The sequence below is a fragment of the Ursus maritimus genome, unplaced genomic scaffold, assembly GCF_017311325.1.
Source record: "Ursus maritimus isolate PB19 unplaced genomic scaffold, ASM1731132v1 scaffold_12, whole genome shotgun sequence".
Lineage (NCBI taxonomy): Eukaryota > Metazoa > Chordata > Mammalia > Carnivora > Ursidae > Ursus > Ursus maritimus.
Window position 1 is genome coordinate 62,821,671 of NW_024423564.1, and position 18,142 is coordinate 62,839,812.

The 18,142-nt window shown below is 36.6% G+C and overlaps 1 protein-coding gene across 2 annotated transcripts in view; it reads right to left on the reverse strand.

Moving 5' to 3' along the window:
* The window catches only part of OSBPL9 (oxysterol binding protein like 9), a 186,492-nt gene that overhangs the window by 72,738 nt on the left and 95,612 nt on the right, over positions 1-18,142 (reverse strand). For both annotated transcript variants that reach the window (XM_008699213.2, XM_008699212.2), the window contains exon 4: positions 4,739-4,815. In XM_008699213.2, the coding sequence (XP_008697435.1) occupies positions 4,739-4,815 (77 nt within the window). The remainder of the gene's footprint in view (positions 1-4,738; positions 4,816-18,142) is intronic.

Here is an 18,142-nt window from a genome sequence, read left to right on the forward strand (position 1 = left end):
AGTTATATAATAATGTATTATTGTAAGAGATAATGTGTGTAAAGTCCATGCAGTTCCTGGCATATAAGAAGTGCTCAAATATTAGTTGCTACTGTTATTATTACATACCAGAATGCTATATGGGCTACACAAAAGGGGAAATTACAATAGAGGTTAAAGAGGTAAGAGACTACTTTTTATTATAGTGATAAGAAAGAGATGAAATGAAGAGGTGATATGTGCTCTGGGTCTTGAATGACGGGAATTAATCTTACAGAGGCAAATTTGAGGACTGGGGATGGTGAGGACTTGAGAGAGAGTAGCATGAGTAGAAGCATGGAACAAGAAACATGTAGAAACAGGAGGCAGAAAAGGTAGGTCGGCATCAAATCAAAGAGAGCCTGAAATCCCCTAATAAAAAGTTTTACTTCATCCTACAGGCAAATGTAAATCATTAAAGATTTTTCACTGTTATAGATGCCTCAAGGTCATTTATTAAAGGTAATAAGATGGAGAGAATAAATTCAGGAAATATCATGAGGGTACCAGAGACAGTCAGCAAGATGCAACTTATATGATAGTCAAAGTGAACATCAGAGGAGTGTGAGTGATCCTATTAAAAAAAAAAAAAAGACACAACACACACGCACGCGCGCACACACACACACACACACACACACACACCCAGGTTTGGCAGTTTAGAAGTTATCACCCAAAAGGACTCTCAACTTTCAAACTTCAGTGGTTCAGAGAATAACACTGTCATTAACAGAAACAAAAAAATGAGATAGAGATGGGTTTGAGGAGGAAAGAAATGATAGGTTCAGTTTTAGCCATGCTGAGGTTGAGTTCCAGGGAGCCATCTAATTGGCAAAATCCAAAAGGAAAGAGTGGGAGACTGAAGCTACATATGAAAAGATTTATATATAAAGAGGGGGAGTGGTGTGGAGGGAAGGAAGAGTCACCTACACAGAAGTTTTAGCGGAATCCATGAAAATGGTGAGGGCTACTGGAGGGAGAGGGAGTAAGGTCATAGTCTCAAAGGAAACATCACGCAATCACAGCATGGGTGTTGTACTAACTCTGGGAAAGAGTAAGAATTTTTCTTTGAAATATGCAAAAGAGAAAAAGTAAGTATAGGTGAAATCACTAAGAACTACTGAAGTGAGACCTTTTTCTATAAAGAAGGGAGCAGGCTGTATTAGATACTGAAAACTAATGAAAAATATTCCACTGTGGTAATTTAACTGAAAATCAAGGAGTCAATAAGAAGACTGTTCAACAGAGTTCTAGAAATTCAATTAAAGTTAGACAAAATTTAAATTGTGATATATACAGCCATCTCAATATTATGACCTCTAACAGTACTAGAAGCACAGAAACCAGACAATGGGAGCCCCTGGGGAATGGAAACCAGAATGGGACACAGTACAAAACATCCAGTGACAAAAAATTCTAAAGGTGATAGCAAAATCAGTGTTGAAGAAAGAGTTATAAGATCTACACTGGAGGATGACACAGGTCAACTAGAAAGATATTAAATGGCCGGGAAAAATGGAGAAGTAGAGCTCAGACCAAAATGAGAGAAGTTCAAAAGTAAGTGATAGATGGTGAAGGTAAGAAAACTGTGGTCAAAGAGAAAATACTTTTAAATTCAGTATTTTAGAGGTAGTGCAGCCCTCTGTAACAACAAGGCCAAAGCAGTGTAGTTTAATGGCTGAAGTAGAGATGAAATTCAATGGAAAAGGAAGACATGTAAATGCCCTTCATGCCCATTTGGAAGAGAGCTCCATGAGCACCTACTTTCCAGTGACTGAATGGAACACTATACATCTCAAAGTACTTGATAAACAGCAATGGAAAAGCAACCTATATATCATCTGTTTCTTTGTTCATTCATTCCATTTGAATTTCTTCATTTAACTACCAGTTACTGAGCACTTTAGAATGTCAAGTACTGAGAGTGGTAATAGTGAGAGTAGTTTCATTAGTAACAACAGCTAACATTTGTCGAGTTCTCACTATAGCTAGGCATGATTTCAACAAATTTGCATTTAACTCATTTAATCATTAAAACAACTCTATAAAGGTAGGTACTTTTATTATCTTCATTTTATAGACGAGGATACAGAAACTCAGAGAGACTAAGTTCAAGTAAACAGTTAAATGTAAGTGGTGGCACTGGGATATAGACCAAGACATTTGGGCTCCAGAGTCAAGTTCTTCATCACACTTGACTATCTCTGGGAGGAGAATCTTTACTTTTTTGCCAGTCAAATTAACATTCAATTACATATTTCTAAATGTCCTATCTTCTGTATATATTATCTTTTTAGGAAAAATACATATAAAGATATTTTATATATTTTATATATATTTATTTATTTATATATAAATATAAAATATATATATAAAATATAAATATAAAAATATATATTTTATATATTTTAAATATAAAAGCTATCAGAGTCCAAGACTTATAAATTTTTCTTGTCTTTTCTTTTCTTCTGAGCAAAAGCTTAGAAATTCCAAAATTGGATCAAATTAGGTACCCAACCTTAAGAAGTCTGAATCCTAACTGGGGAGGTTGGAGTTACACATACTTTAAAAAACAAAAACAATTATGATAAGGACTCAGTGAATTGTACAAGAAGTATGGCATCCAAAGAAAGAGATCACTTTGAGTTTGGGGTATGGGGAGGGAGGGGTCAGTCAGGGGAAGCTCCACAGAAGAGGTCAGTTCTGAACTGGGCTTTGAAGAAAAGGGGTGGTATACAAGGGCCGAATGGAAGCAGATGGCATTTCAGAGAGAAAGGGAGAACATCATGTGCAAGAATGTGGAAACCAGCAAAGATGTGTTCAGAGAAAAGTAAGTAACAGCAGCACTCTAGTAAAAAGTTGACGGAGAAATATAATGGTAGAAATGACTAGAAAGGCAAGTTGAGAACAGATCATAGAGAGAGTTGAATGTCAGTCTCACCAACCATGGAGGAAATCTAACTGCCACATTCAGGCTAATTCTTTTTTTTTTTTTTTTTCTTCCAGGCTAATAAGATTCTATTTATTTATTTGACACAGAGAAAAAGCACGCACGCACATAAGCAAGGGGAGCAGCAGGCAGAGGGAGAAGCAGGCTAATCCCAGGACCCTCGGATCATGACCTGAGCTGAAGGCAGACACTTAACTGACTGAGCCAACCAGATGCCCCCAGGCTAATGTGATTCTTAAAACATTTATCATCATACTGAATCACAAATTTGCTGAAATGATGCCACATTCATTTATTAAATTGACTAACAGATCTCCCAGTTTCACTCCATATTAATTTCTTATAGTCTCTTAATAACCACATCCTTTAATAATGTTTTTTAAGCCTGTATTTGAACCCTCTCAAGTGATGAGTTCACAATTTTGTAGGACCTGGGATGCCCTACACCACCATATCAACCTGTCCAATCAAGCCAATTCCTGGTACAGGACAAAAATAAGTAGAGAAAAAGAGTTATAAAGTGTCACTTTTGTACAACTCAATCCTATCCATCAAAATAATTAAAACAACATCCTCCAATGCCACAACATAAGCTCTTTCGTTGAAGAATAAACATGGAAAACTATCTTCAGTATGACACAGCAGACATTTGTTGTTTTTATCACCCAGCATTTCTTTTTCCCTATTCTGACTTTGCTTGATGGGGACCATCTTCTACCCTATCAGAAAAGTGTTTCTGGTGAAGCAGATAACATCCCAGCTACAGAAGTCGAACATATGACTGTGAAATTGTGATTGATGAGCATTAAGAAAATGACTGAAGCTAAGGTAATCAGCACTAATCCTATTAGTCCTACCATGGTCCAGAAAGAACAACAGCCTTCTGTGGACTTGGAGCTCCTATAGTATTCTCCCAATAGTAGGTTATATATCTCAACAATGGGAGGCTGAAATTGCGGCGACCATCTTACTACCACAAAGAGAACCCATCTAAAAATAAAGCCACCCCAGGGGCGCCTGGGTGGCACAGCGGTTAAGCGTCTGCCTTCGGCTCAGGGCGTGATCCCGGCATTATGGGATCAAGCCCCACATCAGGCTCCTCTGCTGTGAGCCTGCTTCTTCCTCTCCCATTCCCCCTGCTTGTGTTCCCTCTCTCGCTGGCTGTCTCTATCTCTGTTGAATAAAATAGTAAAATCTTTAAAAAAAAAAAAAAAAAAAAAAAGCCACCCCAGAAGAAAAGAAGCGTAGAAATAGAAATGGTGGATCTGGGTCATCGTGACATTGTTGAAGTGCCTACTTCAAACCACATCTCAGCCAGCTTTACTTTTTTCTTAAACCAGTTTGGTTTTTTTTTCCCCTATTATTTTCATCCCGAAGAGTCCTGCCTAACACATATGGTAACTGCCAAATCCTGTAACAAGAAAAGTAGGTCAATCTCTAAGCACTTATCTATTATCACGCATTACTGCATAATTTGGTTATATCAATAACCAACTACAGATACTAAATTTAAAAATGATTTGGCACATTTTAACATAGCATTTCACATTCAATATTGCCTGGAACTGTCTTATTTTAAGATAAAAATCAGTTTTTTACCCTACAGAAAGCACAAGAAAATGCTTTATAACTTTACTATATAACACTATGAAGGCAAGAATAAGCAACTCAGAAATAAGTTTTCATTACATCATATCACAGTTATTTTAAAAAACAGAAAACAAACAAAAAAACTAATGAACTATCCAGAAGCCATGTTAAGACTCTTACTTGAAGCTGAAGAGTATGTCGAAGAATTGTTTCTTCTAAGGCATGGATCCACTTCTCTCGCTCATCAGCATCACGAGCTGGAATAAAAGATTATAAAAATTAAAACATTAATTTCTACAACATAGCTTCATGTTTGAAAATGAAAATCTTAAACCTCAATACTAATAGGAAAGGTTTTTAGTTGTGCCATTTTCTTAACAGGTTCACCTTCCTATCCTTTCTACACATGCAATCTACTTGCAGCAATTTACAACAAAGGGAATAATTATGCTCAATGATAGCAAGCTACTTTCTCACTGAGAACAACTAGAAAAGCTGGAATAATTATTTAAAAATAACCGATTAAGACAACAGAAAACAACAAGGTAGTAAAGAATTAACAGGCCAAAATCTCAGAGAAAACAAACATCTAGAAGATAAGCATCATATTTAAGGACACTCTTCTCCTGGAGGAATTGTAAATTCCATTAAAGAAAATCTGACAAAGTATTCTCCATGCATACATGGATAAGTCTGATGGAAGATGGTAGAAGAAAAAAGAATAGACCAACAAAAATAATAAGTACACAAAACCACAGGAAACCTAGGAATAAACCTAACCAAAGAGGTGAAAGACGAGTACTCTGAAAACTATAAAATATAGATGAAAGAAACTGAAAAGGACACAAAGAAATGGAAAGACACTCCATGCTCATGGATTGGAAGAACAAATATTGTTAAAATGTCTATACCACCCAAAGCAATTTACACGTTTAATGCAATCCCTTATCAAAATACCACAAACATTTTCCAGAGAGGTAGAACAAACAATCCTAAAATTTGTATGTAACCACAAAAGACCCCAAATAGCTAAAACAACCTTGAAAAAAGCAAAGCAAAGCTGACATCACAATTCCAGACTTCTAGTTAAATTACAAAGCTGTGGTGATCAAAACACTATGGTACTGGCATAAAAATAGACACATAGATCAACGGAATAGAATAGAAAACCCAGAAATGAACCCACAACTATACGGTCAATTAATCTTTGACAAAGCAGTAAAGAATATTCAATGAGAAAAGAACAGTCTCTTCAATAAATGGTGTTGGGAAAACTGGACAGGAACATGCAAAAGAATGAAACTGGACCACTTTCTTACACCATACACAAAAATAAAATAAAAATGGATTAAAGACCTAAATGTGAGACAGGAAACCATCTAAATCCTAGAGGAGAACACTGGCAATAACCTCTTTCTGACTAAATATGTCTCCTGAAGCAAGGGAAACAAAAGGAAAAATAAACTATTGGAACTTCATCAAAATAAAGGCTTCTGCACAGTGAAGGAAACAATGAACAAAACTAAAAGGCAACCTGTGGAATGGAAGAAGATATTTGCAAATGACATATCTGATAAAGGGTTAGTACCCGAAATATATAAATATAAAGAATTTATACAACTGAATACCCAAAAAACAAATAATCTAATTAAAAAGTGAGCAGACATGAATAGACATTTTTCCAAAGAAGACCTACAGATGGCCAACAGACACATGAAAAGATGCAACATCACTCATCATCAGGGAAATACCAATCACAATGAGATACCACCTCACACCTGTCAGAATGGCTAAAATTAACAACACAAGAAACAACAGATGTTGGCAAGGATGCCAAGAAAGGGGAAGCCTCCTGCACTATTGGTAGGAAAGCAAACTGGTACAGCCACTCTGGAAAACAGTATGGAGGTTCCTCAAAAAGTTAAAAACAGAACTACCCTAGGACCTGACAATTGCACTACTAGGTATTTACCCAAAGGTACAAAAATACTGATTCAAAGGGATACATGCACCTCAATGTTTATAGCAGCATTATCTAAAATAGCCAAACTATGGGAAAGGCCCAAGTGTCCATCGACTGATGAACAGATAAAGAAGATGGGGTGTGTGTATATCTATGTATACCCATATACATAGATATATACACATATACATATACACACACACTCTCTCTCTCTCAATGGAATATTACTCAGTCATAAAAAAGGAGGAAATCTTGCCATTTGCAAGGACATGGATGGAGCTAGAGTGTATTATACTAGGTGAAATAAGTCAGTTAAATACAAATACCATATGATTTCACCCATATGTGGAATTTAAGAAACAAAACAAACAAACACAGGGAAAAAAAGAGAGGCAAACCAAGACACAGACTCTTAACTATGGAGAACAAACTGATGGTTGCCAGAGGGGTGGGGGACAGGGGAAATAGGTGATGGGGATTAAGGAGTGTACTTGTGATGAGCACCGAGTATTACACAGAAGTGTTGAATCACTGAATTGTACACCTGAAACTAATATTATACTGTATGTTAACTAACTGGAATTTAAATAAAAACTTAAAAATTTTTTTTAAAAATGGTAAGTACATGGGCAAAACTAAATGAATACTAACTATATAAAATACTATCTTTTGAGGTTGTAAATAAATACATACAAAATTAAATACAAAACAATTGCAAAAAGATTGGGAAAGAGAAAATGGACTTAAAGAATTCTAAGGTTCTGCAATGTTTGGGAAGAAGATAAAACTACCAATTAACATTAGATTTTGGCCACTGAAGGATTTGTTATAATTTTTAGAGTAATCGCTAAAAGGTTAACTTCCAACATAATAAATTTAAAAATTCAATGATGAAAAATAATCCAAAGCTTGACAAGAAAGAAAAATAAAAGAAACAATATGCAAGACAAAAAGAAAATATATGGTAAAATAAATTTTTAACCCTAAAACACCAATAATTAAATTAAGTGTAAATGAAGTATATAAATGTTCCAATTAAAAAAAGAAGGGAGGGACACCTGGGTGGCTCAGTCAGTTAAGCGTCTGACTCTTGATTTTGGCCCAGGTCATGATCTCGGGGTGGAGAGACTGAGCCCCACACTGGGTTCTGCTTCCCTGGACAAGGAACCTGCTTGGGATTTTTCTCCCTCTCCCTCTACCCCTCTCTCCCCCTCAAATAAATAAAATAAATCTCAAAAAAAAAAAAAGGGTGGGGGTGGGGGTGGAGGTTAGGGACCCCTGGGTGGCTCAGGTCATGATCTCACGGTCCCAGGATCTAGCCCCGCAACCAGCTCCACGCTTGGCACAGTGTCAGCTTGTCCTTCTTCCTCTGTTCCCACCCCCACCATTTAGCATGTGTGTGTACTCTCTCTCTCTCAAATAAACAAAATCTTAAAAAAAAAAAAAAAAAGGAAGGGTTTTTAAACAAGATTTTATGATGCTTACAAGAGACACTTATTAGACATAAGGATACAGAAATACTAAAAGCAGGAGTATAGAAACAGACCATAAAAAAAGGAAAAAGATAGATCATAGAAACACTAACTCCAAAAAAGTTGCTATTATTAAAATTGCATAAAATAGACTTTACCAGTTGATCAGAGGCTCACTTTGCAAATACAAGAGGTTCAAGTCATCGAGAAGATAAAATAAATGTCAATTTCTATGTAACTAGTAACATGGATTCAAAAAACGTTTTATATGGCAAAAACTTAATAGAATAAGGAAAAGTAGACAAAATACAGATTTTAATACATCTCATTCATTAACCAATTAGATGAAGCAGACAAAAAGTTAGTGAGAATCTAGAAGACATGAACAATCCCTAATATAAACTTGATCCAATGGACATATATAGAACACTACACACAAGTATGAAAGACATTCTTTTCAAGCACACACAGAAATTTCTAAAAATTTACCATATAATGAACCCTAAAACAAGTCTCAACAAATTTTAAAGGACTGAAATCATACAAAATGTATTTATAGTGAAAATATAAGCTAGAAATCAGTTACAAAAATATAACTTAGAAAATATTCAGATGTTTGGAGAAAAAAAACACTACTAGATAATCCATTGGTCAAAGAAAAATATTTCACTAGGCTGGGTGGCTCAGTCAGTTAAGTGTCTGGCTTCGGCTCAAGTCATGATCCCCGGGTTCTGGAATCAAGGCCTGGATGGGGCTCCCCACTCAGTGGGGAGCCCACTTCTCCCTCTCCCTCTGCCCACCCTCTTCCCCTGTTAGTACACCTCTCTCTGTCCCTCAAATAAGTAAAAATCTTAAAAAAAAAAAAAGAAATAGAAAACGTTTAGAACTGCATAAATGAAAATGGACATACTGACACTTGCTGGATGCAGTTTAAAACAGTACATAAAGGGAAATCTACAGCCTTAAATCCATATGTGTAGAGAAGCTAAAAGGCTGGAAACAGAAGGAAATTAATTCAAAATTAGTAGAAATGATAAAGAACATAAAATAATCAAATAGACAGCAAACATAAAATAGATCAATAAAATTTAAAGTTGGTTACCTGAAATAACTAATGAAATTGATAAAGTACCTATGTATTGGTAGGTAGGTAGATTGAGGAAGTGCTTGAAAAGAATGGAGGCATGTCAAAAGGAAACAGGAGTCAACCTGAAGGAGCTCCAATGGCCAACGCCTAAGAATTTGAGCCACAGAATGATAGTACTGGGCTATAATCCACTCAATAAAATAAATATCTAAGAATCTAATAATGATATAGTAATTAAATAAATAAATGGGGAAGAAGGCACAGTTCTTCCTTCAGAAGAATTACAATTCGTTAGTACAGAAGGAATGACAGAGATTTAAAAATCAACATTAGACAAAAACCACAGCAGTAACTGTCACAAGCAAGATCCACTGATGGCATATTGAAAGCTAAAATTGGTGGGCAAAAGTTTGAGAAGAAACAGGGTATCAGCAAAGTCTCAAAGTATCTTCTCCAAGATACTTATAATTACAAAGGGAAAAACAGTAATTTTATGATGGAGAAATCTGGCAGACACCACCTTAGTCCAGTGATTAAGGTTAACATCACCAGTAATAAATTTATTGATATCATATACTTCCCAAATACAACCCATAGAGGAGGAAACAGATTCACTTTTGTGGTATTCTTCCAAAAATATAATAATCTCAATCTAATCATGAGAAAACATCAAATATGCCCCAATTGAGAGACATTCTACAAATACTTCTCATCAAAAATGTCAAAGTCATCATTGCACCTGGGTGGCTCAGTCAGTTAAGTGCCTGCCTTCGGCTCAGGTCATGATCCCAGGGTCCTGGGATCGAGTCCCATGTCCAGCTCCCTGCTCAGCGGAGAGCCTATTCTCCCTCTCCCACTCCCCTTGTCTGTGCACTCTCTCTCTCTCTCTCTCTCTCTGTGTCAAATAAATAAATAAATAAAATCTTTTAAAAAATAAAAATTTAAAAAAAAGTCAAGGTCATGAAAGACAAGAGAAGAATAAGGAACTGCCATAACTAAATGCAATGTGGGATCTTGGATTGAATACTGAAACAGAAAAGGAACATTAGAGGGAAAAATCAAATGAGCTCTGTGGTTTAGTTAAAAATATCATACTAAATGAGTGAAAGATCCAGCTCAGGACATCAGAGCCTGAGCAAGATGCAGAGGGCCTACAATAGTTCCCCCTTATCGACAAGGGGTATGTTCCAAGACACCCAGGATGCCTGAAACCATGAACAGTACCAAACCCTATATATACTGTGTTTTTTTCCCCATACATACCTATGATAAAGTTTATTTATAATAAGAGATCACAGTAAGAGACTAACAACAATAACTAATAATAAAATAGAACAATTATAACAACATACTATAATAAAAGTTATGTGAATGTGGTCTGTTCCTCATATACATGTGTGCCCTAAAAATATCTTAATGTACTATACTCACCCTTTTTGTGATGACCAGAGATAATAAAATGTATATGTGATGAGATGAAGTGAATTAATATAGGCATTGTGAAGTAGCATTAGGCTACTACTGACCTGGCAATATGTCAGAAGGATCATCTGCTTCCAGAACTCAGTTAACCGTGGGTAACAGAAACCACAGAAAGCAAAACTGCGCATGAGGGGAGACTACTGTACATCAGACCAACGGACAATGTGGCATGAGGCATCAAAGCCCAAAACAGGATGAAGAGGGAATCTACACAGTGGAGAAGTCCAGCACCAGGGGTCAGAATCTAAGAAAGGTGGAGAGGGAGTCCACGTTGCAGGGGACAGAATCAACCCTGCACAGGTTTCCAAGGCTCAGTGGAGTAAGGATGAAATTCACACAAGTAAGTGGGTAATGATGGGGAACTAATTACATACAGAAGGATTGGCCAGATAAGTAAACATAACAAGGATAAAGGTTTTCTCACTTTAAGGGGTTGGAAAATAGTGCTACAAACATGGTAAGCGAGAAAACCAGAATGATTTCTGGGGATAAGGTATTGATATGAACCCATAGTTTTTAATATATAAGTAAATAAATACATATGGACATGGATGCACATGTGCGTACACATACATGTATATAACACGTATGTTTCTTAGCTATGAGAAGGCCTGGGTGCCATGACACCTAACAGCACCAAATACACCTAATGCTAGGTATTGATTTCTAAATACCACTCTCCATTAAAAGGTACGGGGCTTCTTGGAAAAATGGTTGATTATGGGACTAGGACAGGGAAGAGAGAAAATAAGCCTGGAACATCTTTTTTTTGTGCCAGAAAGTAAGGAAGTAAGGGAATACTCCGAGAATTATAGGGACATGTCAAAAGAACACAGAAATCAGCTTAAAGGGAATTCTACTGGCCAAATCGAAAGCAATTTGGCCATCAAAATAAATAATGATAGTAAAGAATTGTAACAGAAAACCATTTACTACTGATATACATAAACTGAAGTTTTATGAGGAATGGGATATTGGCATAGCTTCTAAATACTTCCCCACAAAATATTAATTAAGAAGGGAAAAAGATGAAATTTAACAACAAAGCCTGGCAATACCACCTTAATGAGATGATCAAAGTAAATATCATCAGTAGTGGGACAAACAAACCCTGCAATAACAACACAGAATCATATCTGTGATCTTTGGGCCAAAGACACGTAATCTCAATCAAATCATGAAAAAAAATCAGAAAACAAACAAACTGGGGGACATTCTACAAAATAATTAGCCTATAACCTTTAAAACTGTCAAGGTCAGGGGTACCTGGCTGGCTCAGTAGGTGGAACATGTGACTCTTGGTCTCAGAGTTGTGGGTTCAAGCCCCATGTTGGATGTAGAGATTACTTAAAAATAAAATCTTAAAAAAAAAAAAAAGTGTCAAGATCATAAAAGTCAAGGAAAGACTGGAACCATTCCAGACTGAAAGAGACTGAAGAGACATGAAAACTAAATGTAAAACGTAATGCTGAACCAGATCCTGTTGCTATAAAGGACATTACTGGACAACTGGAGAAATATGAACAGAGTGTAAGGATTAGAAGGCAATAATGCATCAATGTTAATTTCCTGATTTTAGTGGTTTTATACTGCGTATACAGGAAAATTTCCTTATTTGCAGGAAAAATAAAGCATTCGGGGATGATGGGACATTCATTTAGCAACTTATTCTCAATTTGGGGGGGTTGTACTGTACTTGCAACTTCTCTGTAAGTACAAGATCATTCCAAATTTTAAAAAATTATATTAAAAGTGTGATAAATCAAAGAAGATATAAGTAAATGGAAATAGCATTTCAAGGACTGGAAAATTCAATACTGTAACATATTCAAATTAACCTACAGATTAAATGCAAAACAAATTAAAATTCCAAAAGGCATTTCTGAAATTTGTCAAGCTGATTCTAAAATACAAATACAAAATAGTACAAAAGATAAAGACTAGCAAAGGCTTCCTGGAAAAGATAGAAATATTCTTAGAGGATTTACTCTATCAAATATACAGTCATATTATAAGGCTACAGCAATTAAGAAAATGTGGTTTTGGAGCAAGAACAGATAAACACAAAAAGAAAAAAAACAGAGCCCAGAAACAGGCCCACTCATATACATAGACACTTGATTTGTGATAAATGTGGCACCAAAGAGCAGTAAGTAACAATCTTTCAATACGTGGTGCTAGGACAATATGGAAAAAAAATTGAAACCTGACCCTACCTTGTACTACATAAAAAATTAATTCCAGGTGATTTCTTTATTCTTAACTGTGAAAGAACAACAAAGTTTCCAGAAGGTAAAACAGGAGAATATCATCATAATTTGGGAATAGAAAAAAGGGGGCGCCCGGTTGGCTCAGTCTTAAACAGGATACAGAACTTCTAATTATAAAGAAAATGACAGATAAATTTCATTATATCAAAGTTAAGAATTTTGGTTCACCAAAAAACACCATTTAGAGAATGTCATAGTAAGCCACTGTGACATATGGAGTTAAAGACCATGGATCCTAAGTTCAACCCTGAGCTTTGCTAGTTATTAACCATATAATTTGCAACAAGTTACTTAATCTTTTCTAAGCCTCACTGTCCTCATTTGTAAAATGACAGTAATAGTATCTACCACATAGGGTTATTGCAGAGATTAAATGAGTTAATACAAATACAACACTTAAGGTAAGTGACATAACGTAAGCACTCAATAAGCATTAAACTATTATTATTACTGCTGAGCATTTATTATGACCTGGCCCTGATTTCAAGGAGCTCAAAATCTAGTAAAGAGAGATTTGTATTTAGCTGTATAAATACATGGCTTGTGCCACCACCAAAGGAAGTGAATAAAAAGTCAGGGAAGAGTTTCTTGAGGAGTCAGGTCATAAAGAGAAAAATCAGCTTGTCAAGAAGAGAAGGATAAGGACATCTTGAAAGAGGAAAGAACACTCACAATGACACCGAGATATGAAAAAGTTGTATATGGGAAACTGGATTGAATGTGTCTAAAATATTGGACTTGATTTGGGGAAGAGGAAATGGCAAAAGATTAGGATCCTAGCCTAAAGAGTATAAACAGACTTTAAGACAATGGAAAGCCCTTAAAAAGTTCAAGCATGGGGGCGCCTGGTTGGCTCAGTCGTTAAGCATCTGCCTTTGGCCCAGGGCATGATCCCGGGGTCCTGGGATCAAGCCCCGCATCGGGCTCCCTGCTCCACTGGGAGCCTGCTTCTTCCTCTCCCACTCCCCCTGCTTGTGTTCCCTCTCTCAATGGCTGTCTCTCTGTCAAATAAATTAATAAAATCTTTAAAAAAAAATGTTCAAGCATGGGAATGTCATGCTCTACTCTGCATATCAGGAACAGCAATCTGGCAGTGCTATAGAGAATGAAAAATGGGGCAAAACTGGAGGTGGCCGCACCAGCCAGGAAATGGTTCTAACAGTAAGACCTGAATTGAGGGGCGCCTGGGTGGCACAGCAGTTAGGCGTCTGCCTTCGGCTCAGGGCGTGATCCCAGCGTTCTGGGATCGAGCCCCACATCAGGCTCCTCCACTGTGAGCCTGCTTCTTCCTCTCCCACTCCCCCTGCTTGTGTTCCCTCTCTCGCTGGCTGTCTCTATCTCTGTCAAATAAATAAATAAAATCTTTAAAAAAAAAAAAAAGAGAGAAATGGCTGGACATGACAACAGATGCCATTCTCACTGTCATCAGGCCACCAAATGGCAATCATCTTTAAGTCTGCCATCACCTCAAAAATGAAATCAGATAATAAGGTTCATCAGATTCTTCCTTGATACAGTCCCTCTATATCCTTTCTTTCACTTCCTACTGACTACATGCTGGTTCAAGAACTCATATAGTCTTATGTCTGTAAACAAAATATCATCACAAATGTAGTACATGTGCTACACTCTGCTACCTCCAACGCAGCCTGCACACCTCAGACTGAGTTTATCCTGAAATGCTATTTCTATTTAAAAAACCCTCAACATTCTATCATATCCTACAGAATTCACATAACCTCCCTGTTTAACAGTAAAATCACTCTACATCTTCCATTTCATGCTTGTTTTACATGAACCAAAGTATCTTCTCGATGACCTCTAAATACTCTGAATTATCTTCCTGTTCATGGAACACTTTGTCCCTCCTTTAACCTTAACATTGACTCTACCATTCCTCTCCCATGTATCTAAATCCCACATGCCTCAGAAGAAGTCCTAGTTCTCCTCCAGGAAGCCTTACCAAACTAGTCCAACAGTAATCTCTCTCATCTTGGAACTCCTAGAGGACTTATAAATGCTAATGCATCATCCAATTATTCTTTGATCAAGTATTTACTGACAATCTATAAAATTTAATCTTATACTCCCCCCACACTGTTATTTACACTTTTCACGTGTTTAAGTTTTGTCTCTATGATAAGATTTTAGGTTTTCTGATAATATTAACCACAGTGCTTACCACAGTATTAGATTTATCCATCCATCCTCCTATCCATTCATCTATCCACTCAACATTTATTCAGTAGGTGTACCAAGTACTGTTTAGAAACTGGGGATATAATTCAAATAAAACCCAGTCCCTGTCTATACAGAACATACACTAAAGTGACAGGGAGAAACATTTGCAAACTGACAACTGCTACTATACAGAATGACTGAGTAAATCAATGTAAGCAGAGTTCAAGAACCTATCCCAAGCGGTGTATGTTTAAGGAGATGAACTCAGGGAAAGCTTCTGGAGCAAAGAGATTAGAGTTGAGTTTTTAAAGTAAGAATTAGAGGCAAAGGTGTGGGTGTGGGTGTGTGGTGGAGGGAATGGAGAAAGGAAGAAGGAGAGGGAGGTTTGGAGAAGAAGGAGAAGGGATATGTAGCAGGGGAGGCACTGAAAAGGGAGGCATTCAAAGGTAAAGAAGATAGAATAAGCAAAGGCAACCATGTGGCAAATTACTGTATGAGAATATAGAACCAAACATCAGAAAATATAGCCCAAGGGCGCCTGGGTGGTTCAGTCAGTTAAGCGTCTGCCTTCGGCTCAGGTCATGATCCCCGGGGCCTGGGATCTAGCCCTGAGTGGGACTACCTGGCTCAGCAAGAAGTCTACTTCTCTTTCTTCCTCTGCCCCTCCACCCTCTCCTGCTCGCAAGCGTGCTCTCTCTCTCTCAAATAAATCAATAAAATCTTTTTAAAAGGAAAAAAGGAAAATATAGCAACGCTTTGATACTTTTTTCCTAGTGTTGACCTTAGCAAGTCACTTATACCATCTGAATACTCATTTTAGCATATTCAAATTGAAGGCTTACTGGCATAAAGATGAGCATATAGACCAATGGAAAAGAACAGAGAGCCCAAAAATAAACCCTTGCATGTGTGGCCAAACGATTTTTTAGCAAGAGTGCCACGACTACACAATGGGGAAAGTCAGTCTCTTCAACAAATGGTGCTGGGATAACTGGATATCCACATTCTAAAGAATGAATCTGGACTCCTACCTTACACCATATGCAAAAATTAACAAACTAGATTAAATGTAAGACCTAAAACTATTAAACTAGAAGAAAACAAAAAGAAAGCTTCAGAACACTGGATTTGGCAAGGAATTCTTGGATATAATGCTAAAATGAAAAAAATAGACAAATGGAACTACAACAAACTTAAAAATTTCTGTGCAAAGGAAACAACTGAAAGAACAAAAAGCAACCTACAGAATGAGAGAAAATAACTGTAAATCATATACCTGATAAGGGATTAACATCCAGAATATATAAGAACTGTAACTCAACAACATAAAAACAACTCAATTAAAAAATGGACCAGGGACTTGATTAGACATTTCTCCAAAGAAGACATACAAGTACTGTCCAATCAGCACATGAAACGATACTCAGCATCATTAAGCATTAAGGAAATTCAGGCCAAAATCACAAAGAGATATCACCTCACACCTATCAGGATGACCATTATCAAAAGAACAAAAACTTAAGTATTGATGAGGATGCAGAGAAGTTGGAATCCTTCTGCCCTGTTGGTGGGAATATAAAATGGCAGAGCCATTACAGAAAACAGTATGAAGGTTCCACAGAAAATTAAAAATAGAATTACCACATGATCTAGTAATTCCATTTCTGAGTATTTATCCAAAAGAACTCAAAGTAGAATCTGCACATCAACAATACAACATTATTCACAAGAGCCAAAAGGTGGATGCAACCCACTTGTCATTGACAGATGACTGGATATAGAAGATGTAGAAAGCACATGCAAAGGAATATTATGCAGCTTTTAAAAAGGAGGAAATCTTGGGGGGCGCCTGGGTGGCACAGCGGTTAAGCGTCTGCCTTCGGCTCAGGGCGTGATCCCGGCGTTATGGGATCGAGCCCCACATCAGGCTCCTCCGCTATGACCCTGCTTCTTCCTCTCCCACTCCCCCTGCTTGTGTTCCCTCTCTCACTGGCTGTCTCTATCTCTGTCAAATAAATAAATAAAATCTTTAAAAAAAATAAAAAAAAATAAAAAATAAAAAAAAATAAAAAGGAGGAAATCTTATCACAAGCTACCACATGGATGAACTTGAGGACATTATGCTAAGCAAATTAAGCCAGTTATAAAGGGACAAATACTGTATGATTTTATTCATGTGAAAGATCTAAAGTAGTCAAAATAATAGAAACAGGAAGTAAAAATGTGGTTACCAAGGGTTAGGGAGAGGAGGGAGGGGGGATTAGTATTTAGCAGGTATAGAGTGTCAGTGTTACAAGATGAAAAAGTTACAGAGATTTATTACACTATAATGTGAATATATTGAACACTACTAAACTGTACACTTAAAATGATTAAGATAAATTTAATGTTATGTGTTTTTTATGATAATTAAAAATAAGATTGGAAGCTTAGACTAAATCATCCATTCTAGCTGAAAATTCAATACTCTATTATTCTGACTAATCTGGCTCACCTTCTCCCATTCTCCTATGAGTCAGTAAATAAATCTCTAACCTACCAGATCTAAAATAGGAAAAATATCTTTGTGTATACGAAGAACCAATAAGATGTCTGGTTATTATTCAACCATAACAAATTATCTGTTTGTATGAAAAATAAAAATATAGTAATGATATACACAATTCACAAACCACCTGCAAAGGCAGCTCTCTAAAAGTGAAATTAAAGCTACACTATTTCTGAGTGAATCCCTGATAAAAGGGCCCTAAATTTAATAAATTAGTTAAAACAACTTGTAAACAGTGTATTATTTTCCCCAAATATGTAGATACATTACTCTTCCTCTTTTTAAAGTTTATTTTTTAGTAATCTCTACACCCAACATGGGACTTGAACCCACGACCCTGAAATCAAGAGTCGAATCTCCTCTGACTGGCCAGCCAGGCACCCCAACTCTTCCTCTTTTTATAATATTATTTATACATTCAGTTTATCTCCAAAACTTCTTCTCTAGCATCTATGCTTCCTCTTCATTACATTCTTCAAACTCTTTCCATTCTCTGAGCTAGTAGGTTACAAATTTTGTTTAGTTGTGACCCACAATAAGAAATACCTTTTGGGGGGGCGCCTGGGTGGCTCAGTTATTAA